The sequence below is a fragment of the Sebastes fasciatus genome, chromosome 11, assembly GCF_043250625.1.
Source record: "Sebastes fasciatus isolate fSebFas1 chromosome 11, fSebFas1.pri, whole genome shotgun sequence".
Lineage (NCBI taxonomy): Eukaryota > Metazoa > Chordata > Actinopteri > Perciformes > Sebastidae > Sebastes > Sebastes fasciatus.
Window position 1 is genome coordinate 7845886 of NC_133805.1, and position 10112 is coordinate 7855997.

Consider the following 10112-nt stretch of genomic DNA (forward strand, 5'->3'; position numbering starts at 1 on the left):
TACATTAGCTAGTGTGTAATAACATACTATATACATTAGCAAAGTGTGCAAGATACTATATACATTAGCAAAGTGCAAGATAGTATATACATTAGCAAGTGTGCAATAACATACTATATTCATTAGCAAAGTGTGCAAGATACTATATGCACGCACTGTAATAAACCGGAAACTGTCAAACATGTTCTTATAGAGTGCATCAGGTACGACGAAGAAAGCAGGGAATTAATATCAGGACTAAATGATGGGAATATTACGTTGGGGCATCTGCTACGAAAAACAATTTAAAAAAAAAAAAAAAAATTTAATTATTATTTTCCTGCCAATCTGCTGCTCCACACTCCAGTCCAGTAGGTGGTAGTAATGCACCTCCAAGCTGGTTTGCCAACCGCCAATTAACACCAAAGAAGAAGATGCTTATTGTCTATTTAGCCACATTATGACATTATGATAGCAGTGCAAACCCGTCAGCAACTCATATATTCTTTCTTTTCTTTGTTTTCCTCACTTTTAGGGCTGCGTCACCGTCCGCTACACAGCTCCCTTGAAGACGGTCTTCATCTCCGAGTCGTTCGGCTACAAGGAGCTGAGCAGCACGGCTCTCAAGCTGCTGGAGATCCTGTATGACTATGAGGTGGAGAACAGTCCTATTTTCTTTCACATATTCAGTAATGGGGGCTTCATGCTGTACCGTTACATTATAGAGTTGTTGAACAGTGATAAACAGTTCAGTTCCTTGTGTGTGATCGGGGCCTTAGTGGACAGCGCCCCAGGCAGTGCGAACGTCCGCGGGGCCCTGCGTGCGCTGACGGCCACCCTGGGGCCCAAAATAACTCCGGTTTTAAGGTACGTCCTCTTAGCCCTTTTCGCAGTGACTGTTTTCCTGCTGCGCGTCGTGCTGTACCCCTTGACCAAGTTCATCCACAAGAACCACTACGACGCGGTGAAGGAGAGGCCGCCCGCCTGGCCGCATTTCTACCTGTACTCTAGAGCCGACCAGGTCATCAGGCACCGGGACATCACGCTGTTTGTGGACACCCTGAAGCAGAAAGGCGTCCCGGTGGACAGTTTTGATTTCGTTTCCAGTCCCCACGTCGGTCATTTCCGTGATTTTCCTGAGCAGTATGCCGTCAAGTGCCGCGATTTCCTTGTTGCATGCATGAAGGACCTGGAAGGGACTGAGACAAAGAAGAGACAGACGGTTCAGAGTCAATGAAACAAAGATTTTTCTAACCCTCTGTTAAGTAGTCTTGTGAAGAAAATCAGACAAAATCGGTTAGAAAATGAGGCCGAACATTTGTGCAGGACGGCTGAAATTTGAGCTGAAGATCTTGGGGATGTTTTCCCGTCCCAGTGCACATAATGGGAAGGTTCCACAGACGTGGTCTAGGTGTTAATCCATGTCTGGAAAACCAACCGTGCAATTCACAGAAGGCCTAACCCTGCCTACTCCAATGTTTTTGCAACAGTCATATACCATATGTAAAAAATAAGAATACAAACAATTGCTATACACTGGAAAATAAATCCTTTAGGATCATTTAAATGGTATTTAATGTTGTAAAATGTGATGCATTGTACTTTAGTAGTAGTGATTCTAAAAGTGAGGCCGGGCATAATGGGATAATAATAATTTGTATCGTCTATTTATAAAATGTACAATCTATTTAAGGTTTTAATCTTACAATGAAGACAACATTAAAAAATAATACTTTTTCTTTATAATTAATAATAAAAAAAAGTCTATAAATTGTTGCCTTAAACTGAAAATGCCTTTTGATTGTTTTTGATCGTGGAATTGTAGAATACCAAGCCCTAATATGTGATACCCAATTGATTTTAGTTCTAGGAAACGGTGATTGACAATGAATGTATATGTCCAGCACAGCTATTGTGTTCTTTCTAACTGATGTGCCTTCAATAAATTAGAATGCTCATTGCAAAGTTTGTCAGTCTATTTATTTTTGTAATTTTTCCAAATGCCTTGGATTTGCCACATAAAATGATTTCAAACAGGTTTGGCTGTCACAGTTCAAGAAACTTCAGTGTCACTCCAGATGCAGTAGGAAAGTAGTTAAACACCTGTATAGCAACTCATAATGTAATAAAAGCTCATATAATCAGCACATGATGTAAGAAAACCGTGAGCACATAATGTAATAGTGGTACCATGGTTACCAAAGAAGTTATGGTGCCTTCAAATGGGGTCGTGTTTACCACTTTCACTAGAAGAGTCCACATGAACGCCCCCCTCTTGTGGTATTCGCGACCTCGTAAGTGGAACGTTTCTGAAAACTCTGAGTTCATGAGTTGTGACGTGTTTGTTGACGTTGTCAGAAATGGCAGAGGCCATGGAAGTTAATTTTTCTGTACATAATAAGTACAGTACACGACTTCCCATGTAAACATGAGCTCACAAGTTTCATTTGAAGGCAGCATTAACACAGGATCTGCACATTACGAAGTTTCTGTTACACGGCACCTGGTCTACAAATAGAAGTTGATATTTTAGTTTCAAATGTAAAGTGAAAGTTAGTGAGTGCTGCTTTTATTGTTCATTTACAGGCTGTGGACAGGCTGTAGTCAAAACTAAGGTGTAAAGCATTTCTAACATTTGAAGTGGGTAAAGTTTATGGCGGCTATTTCTTATATTGGTTTATGAGGGCTGTTTTATTTGAACTTCGGTTGATCTCTTGACTGTGTTGCCGATGCCCAGAAGGAGTCACTTTGCATGCGTCATCACCGGAGGGCGTTTGTGTGTCAGCGTGACCTCCACCTCGTACCCAGAGGCAGATCAAATCCCCTCCTCCCGCTCTCATCATGAGACATTAGGGACGGTTTGAAGAGCGTGGCTCTGAATCGGTCCAGCAGGGACGGTTATCGAATGTCTACGACATGTCAGATTTGACATTTGGAAGAGCGAGCGGCTGGCATTTGTCTCTGCGCCAGGCCCGGCCCTGGCACTTCATGTATCACGTAGAGATGCTCGGAAGGAAAGGGAGAAAGAGGAAAGTTTACATATCGGCACAGACGGATGAACATCGCTTACTGGAGTGCATATGAGACGGGCCGCTTTGATCCTGATGGTGGTCTTCTCCATCGTTTCAATGGCAGAGGAGGTCGTCAGCGGTTGCTCCGTTCACTCTGAATCAAAGTGCGAGTGATAGACGGCAAGGCTCCAGCTCGGCTCTGATTGGTTGTTTTCATCCGGTCTGTGAAATCTTGCAGATGCCATTAGAAGCACCGGAGGACACATGAGTTTTTTCAGATTACCTGTCTCTTGCATTACTGTCAGGATATAGTGACCGTTTTATAAAAATAACTTTTATTTTTAATCATATTTGCTCCATTTCTACCCACTGCTGCTTTAAGTGAAATATTTGAGTACTTCCTCCAGCACTACAAGGGGTTAAAAATGACTGTGAGCCCAGATTGCAACTTAGCACAGTAGCACCATATCATAGCAACTATCAAATTGCATGTACAGAGATTTAATCAAATCAATAAACACAGTTTGGTAGATTGTATCCCTGAGACACCTGACACTCTATGAGGCAAACGCAAATATCTGGATGACATTTCATCCATGCAGTGATATTAATATTCCTGAAGAGGGCAGCATTAGCTCACAGTTCCCATCATGCAACGTCTCAATGAGGCCTCGACTGAGCATCAAGCGATCAGGTTCAGCAGTGGGTGTTTTATTCTGGACTCCTGAGGGATAAAGGCGGTGAAACGTTACCTTCAGACGCTTCTCCTGTGCAGGTTTGCACTGCTGTGAAATGGTAAAAAAAAAATTAAAGGTTGTGTTGGCTTATTTGTGCACCAAGAAATAACATCTTCTTAATCAAAATTAAGATCATTATTATTGTTAAGGTAGTAGCATTTCTTTCCTAAAATCCATTTTCTTGTCATTTTTCTAACATCAAATTAAATTTCTAAATAAAGAACTAAAGAAAGAATCTATTCAGTTAAGGATGGGAGATAAAGGCTCGAAGAGAGAATAGCTGGGAACGGATGGATGGGAAGAAAACGTCATAACACCTCTCCTCTCAGAAACGCACTGAGAGAAGAAATTACCCCGCGGAAGTTAATGAAGTCTCACAAGTTGATGAGGGGAAAATTGCGGCGAAGAGGGGTCAGCGCTTTCTCTTTAGCCTTTCCCTCTTCCACGGAAAATGGCTGCGGTCAAGATCCATACTTTTAGAGGACGCCAAGCACTCCAACGCAGAGATGGAGTGAGAGAGATGAGGAGGGAGGGTGGGAAGGGTGGAGGAGGGGGGTGCACCAAGATTAATGGTATTAAGTGGTGGCACTTGGCAATGCGGTAACATATCGTCTATGTTCTCTATTCCACGCTGATAGTTTCATAGACCTTGGCTTTCCACGTTGACTTTTAGCCGTGATTTACAGGATTCAAATAATCCGGGGTGGCTTTTCATCATCGCAAAGACCCGCGAGCGTCTCCGGTACGGAGTCACATCAGTGCCAGATTTATCGGAAAATACAATCAAAATCTTAAAACCAATGTTTCCCCTTCTGCACTTTGGATCGCTGGTTATCGCGCAAAATAAGCCCCGAAATGAACTTTTCTTTCAGAGATCCGTTTATTATCGGCAACAATTTCCCTCCTCGGTTTAATGTCACTCCGAATCGAAATATTTTTTTTTTTTGTATTTATGTACATGTTGACATTTTGGATGCTTCCCTGTGAACCCCCTTGCTAGATCATTGCGTTTGGGAAGTGCAGTATTTTATCTGACAGGCACACACACATCGTAACAGATAGGATCTAATGGCAAATCTCTGCGCCTCTTTCGCTGGTGATTTTGTATAATGTTTGACATTTTCATTTTAAGTCTGTGATTTTATGGCAAATGATGATGATTTTCCCCCTTTACATGCTGCTACTTTATCTAAATTTGTTTTTTTTATGCTAGGATTTGTATTAATTTGTTACATAGATAGATCATTTTTCATTACTGCATGCCTCCTTGTAATCTTTACAGTCCTCCCATTCTTATCTCTTCACACACACACATATACCCAGGTGTGTCACGCTGTATTTTTTTCACACACACGCTGTCGAAACCTCGACTTTCTGTCCGGCTCCGCGGGACCGGCCTTGTGATCAAGTTGAGCGGGGAGCCGACGAGAAGTCACTCAAGTCGCCCTCTCTTCCCTCTAATGAGCAAAGTGTCTCGTGGAAGCTGAGTCCGAGGCAGCATGGGAGCTCCTACACACACACACACACACACAAAGAGGAACAAATGCATCACACAAACACACACACACACACACACACACACCTTCAATGGGGATGAAATCCAGAGGATCAGGACCAAAGTCCCATCCGCCTTTGAGTAACTTTAAAAGGTCTCCTGGTGTTTTGGATTGAAGAATGAAGAGAAAAATTGATGCGTGTGTCTTTATGTGTGTGTGTGAGTGTGTGCGGGTTAAGGGAATCGGCTTGTTGGACCAGACAGGGAGCCGTCATCAAAATCTCCCCTGGTCTATCTCAGCCCCTCAGCCCTCTACTTAAGACCAAAAGAGGCGCCAAAAAAAAAAGCGATGGAATGTTAGATAAAGAGGGGAGAAAAAAAAAAGACGGAGAGACATAGAAGGGAGAGAGGAGGATGGAGAGTGAGAGGAAACAGCAGTGTAGAAACCCCTCAGCGTGTGTGCAGCCTCTCTCCCATCGTGTGGTGCAGCGGGCTGCCTCGCTCAGCCTATTCAAAGCGAGTGTGTGTTAGTGGAGGAGTGTGTGAGTGTGTGTGTGTGTGTGTGTGTGTTTTTCACAGATGTCCTTGAACAGAACCCCCTCGGCTCTGCGGATCCCTGCTGCCACTGGAGAACATTTGACAAGCAGCAGGCTCTTGTTAGAGCGCTGTCAAATTAAAGGTGTGTGTGTGTGTAGGTCTGAGGAAGTGTGTGTGTGTGTGTGTGAGTGTGAATGTGTGCGTTTCAGAAGCTCTATTCAGAGCCCTGTCAAATTAAAACTACCAAACAAACTGCGCGTGTCACACAGACAGGCCAAGTCGCGTGTGTGATGGCAGTGGTAGGCCTTGGGCTGCTTTGTCTGTGTTTGTTTGTGGGTGAATATTTGTGTGTGTGCATGTGTGTGCGCATGTGTGTGTGTGAGAGAGAGACTTGGATTTTGTGGCATGCAGCTTTTTTTTTTTTTTTACATGCATCTTTCACTTGGTTGCAATAAACAAATACACACATTGGTGGTGTGGAGGAAGAAGTATCTAATGAGGTGTGTCTAAAGGTAAAACATACCCTAAGTGTCACACACACATTCAACCTCAGCATACTGTAGACTTATATCTCCATTCAGATGATTTTACGTGATTATACAGGAGTTTGAAGGTCTAGAAATCCAGCAATGCGGGAAAACAAGCTCTTTGAAAAAGAAGAAATTATAATTTTTTCACCATTTAAAACAAATACTTTCCAATCAGTGATTACTATCTGTTGCTCAGGAATGAATGCAATTTTAATTTGTACCTGTATTCACAAAAATGTATCAACAAAATGACTGGTAAAACACTGAGGCGGGTGAGATAATGTAATGATATCAGATGATAAATGATCATTGAAACAAAAGGGAGCGCTGTAGGTCTCCTGCAGGTACTGTGGATGTAAATACAGGTAACCTTTATGTCAGGGCGCTGGATCATTTACAGGATGTCCCACTGTTTACACAGTGTGTGTGTGTGTGTGTGTGTGTTCATATGCTCTTTGTACACTTCCAAGGACTAAATATATGCACAATACTAAATAATTTGCAGGTCATCTGATATTTAAGAATTTGGGTTTAGCATTTAAATGGAAATTAGGCTGCAAGGTGATCAAGAGGTGATTATGTTTATTTGTTCAGACTTGACTCTAATCTTTACCGTTGTTTTCTTGTGGTTTACTAGTTAAGTTGAGCTCTAATTAGGTCTCTAAAAATGTACAAAAAAAGTACACTGCAACAGCATTTTTATGTTAAACTTTTGATTTTTCAATTTCCTGACTATTTCACGAACTGCTGTGCAACTGGGCTGGATTAGGACGCCCGCGTTAAATGTTATCAGCCAATTGAATGGCCGTTATCAGCCTCATAGCTATGGATTAGAAGGGGCCTGCTACACCTACTAGTAGATTCAGAAGGCCATTATCATCTATTCACATGGTTAATCACCGATACGAATACAGGAAGATGACACCAACCTCTACTGGCTGTAGTATTCATGATGGGAACAAAGCAGGAAGTCAAGTGTAGCGTAGTATAAAAAGCGACAAAGTCCACATGGGGTGGCGGACGGGGGTGATTGGTCAAACAGACACTTTCATCCGTGAGACCGCTGTTCGTGTCCTTTGGGAAAAGTCAACGTTGACTTATTTTACCATACTTTTGTTACTTACGTACGTAGTACTTATTTGAACCCAAACCACAATCTTTTCCTAAACCTAACCACGTAGTTATGTTGCCTAAACCTAAAGTTGTTTTTCAATTCACAACGTGGTCGGTGTCTGTCCATTAGAATGGTCATATTAACCACTGATAACGCCCATTCAATCGGCTGATAACATTCAAAATGTGTTATTAGGAGTACGGGTTAAACTCAGCTATGTGATGGAGAGTTAAATTTAAGAAAAGAAGACTAATTTGGAATAGTATTACCAGTATGCGTGAGTATGTTTGCTTACCCGAGTGTGTACAGTATGTGTGCATAGTGTCGTAGTGTCCGCACACTACAGAGGGCTGTGTTAGTGTTTTAACTTTGCCTCCATTAGCAAAATGTTATGATTTATGCAGTTGCTGGCAGACTAATATCTTTAGAAGTTTTTTTTTTTTTTTTTTTCCTTTATCTTGTAGCCGGGAAGCCGATTCATCTTAAAGAGTGATGAGGGGAGGTTGCTCTCTATGCAAAACGCATTAAAGCTAAATGAGGAGTCTATTACTCAAATCTGGCTGATAATCCGTTAGCTAAAGACCCCTGGCCGCTAACTAAGCAGATTAAGATATGTCATTGCCACGGCGACCGGGATGACAACGGTACACTACTTATGTTCTCACACACACACACACACACACAAACGCACACACGCGCACACACGCACACACACACGCACACACAGTAACACCTTGCTTAGTATATTGTATACATCCATACCTTGCTTGGCATTCTACACACACACACACACACACATACAGTATGCACGTAATGGTGGTCACTTAATCCCTTACTTTCTCACACACTCAAACACACACTCAAACACACACACACACACACACACACACACACACACTTATCGTCCACACCCCCACCACTTATCTACATACAGTGTCTCCTTGCCAACTCACTTCATAGAATTAATTCTCTCCTCTCCGCCCACTCTGTTGTGCTGTTTGTGTGCGTGTGTGTGTGTGTGAGTGTGCATGTGTTTGTGCGTGTGTATGTGTGCGCGTGTGTGTGTGATAGGAATGCACAGGGGACTCATGAAGGGGCCGTGTTTGTATGAACATGGACAATTCATCATGGCTTGATTAACATACAAGATTTGTATCTCCCTTTCTCCCCCCCCCCCCCCCCCCCCCTCTCTCTCTGTGCTTTGGTCCTGTGGTGATAATTACAAATAATTTATTCCTACTGGTTAATTAACTGATATCCTTTGCAGAGAGTCCTGAAAATACAGGAAACATTTTGAGTAGCTCAGTGTAAAATCTTCCTTTAAATACTCAAAACAAAACAATAAATCATGACACATGATATTGACATGTTGTTAACCTACAGTATACTGAAACTCTGGTGCTAACAAAAATGTTAGCAGTTAAAATAATCCTGACTACATCAAACAAGGCATTAATTGTCATTTATTTAAAGTTGACATTTTTAGTATTTCAACCCTTGTTGATTTGGCGACATCCGTGGTGTCTACAGCAAACACTCCTTGAGTCACGACTTAGAACTACGGCTCTGATACGGCTGCAAGCAGTGAGGCTGATATGATGAGATAAAATTGTGCTGGATTAAGGCCTTTACCCACGAGGGCGTGAAGAATAAACAACACGAAAATGCAAAATACTCCCTTGCGAATATTATATGTCTAGGGCTTTTATTGTGAAAGGTAAGAATGGAAGGTATGGATTTGGTCTGCGCTGCCGTTGTCAAGGTTGAAAGAAGAAATACAATTAGTTGCCATGTTAGTTCAGTCTACAAAGTGTCCGTGTTGTTGTTTCATAAATATAGGCACACAACGCAATTGGTTAATGCCTTTATTCGTGGTGCGAAAGCTCCGAAAAAAAGTTTTAAAAAAAACGTCCCTTTTTTGCCACATGATATTTGCGTTCTGTGTGAAAGTACTCATGACAAAAACAACAGTTAAAAAAAATATATTTATGTGCGAATTAATCGCACAAATAGTAGGCGATCTGAATCCAGCGTGGAAATGGCGGACTCCGCCACTCCCAATAAAAACTACTATGGTGGTAATTACTGATTGTAAACACATTGGATGGCTATTTCAGCAAACATGCAGACCATAAATAGCATCAAATATGGGGTTTGATTTCATGAAAAGGATCGAGGCAGATGGCCGCCCACCCAGAGCCGGTTCTGCCCGAGGTTTCTACCCGCTAAAGGGGAGTTTTTTCTTGCCACTGTCGCATGGAGTTCTTGCTCATGGGGGATCTCTTGGTGGGTCTCTAAATTATAGAGTATGGCCTTGACCTGCTGTATATGAAAAGTATCTTGAGATAACTTCTGTTATGATTTGATGTTGAAATAAATTTAAAAATAATTTGAAATGAACAATTATAACTTAAGAAGTTTGGTATGGAAAATAAATTAAGAGAGCTTGTAAATCAAAACAACATCAGTTGCACAAGCTGCCATATTGAAGCAGGGAAACCCTGATATTATGCTGTACTAGGTGTGTCCTGGTATTCTAGGGATTTAAGATGCTGACCATGTAGCTGCAGCATGTCTGGTTCAAGTGTTGCCAGGGACTATTGTTACACGTCATCCCCCCATCTCCCCTAATTTCCATGTTCCATAGAAATGATATTATTTTAACTAAATGTATACTGAACCTTTTGCAGTCATCATGCCCTTTTCTTT

The 10112-nt window shown here is 41.9% G+C and overlaps 1 protein-coding gene across 1 annotated transcript in view; it reads left to right on the forward strand.

Annotated features, from left to right (window-relative positions):
* Positions 1-1945, forward strand: part of tmem53 (transmembrane protein 53) — a 4630-nt gene extending 2685 nt beyond the window's left edge. The window contains exon 3 of the mRNA XM_074650276.1: positions 515-1945. Within this exon, the coding sequence (XP_074506377.1) occupies positions 515-1216 (702 nt within the window). The 3' untranslated portion in view covers positions 1217-1945. The remainder of the gene's footprint in view (positions 1-514) is intronic.
* The last annotated feature ends 8167 nt before the right edge of the window (positions 1946-10112 follow it).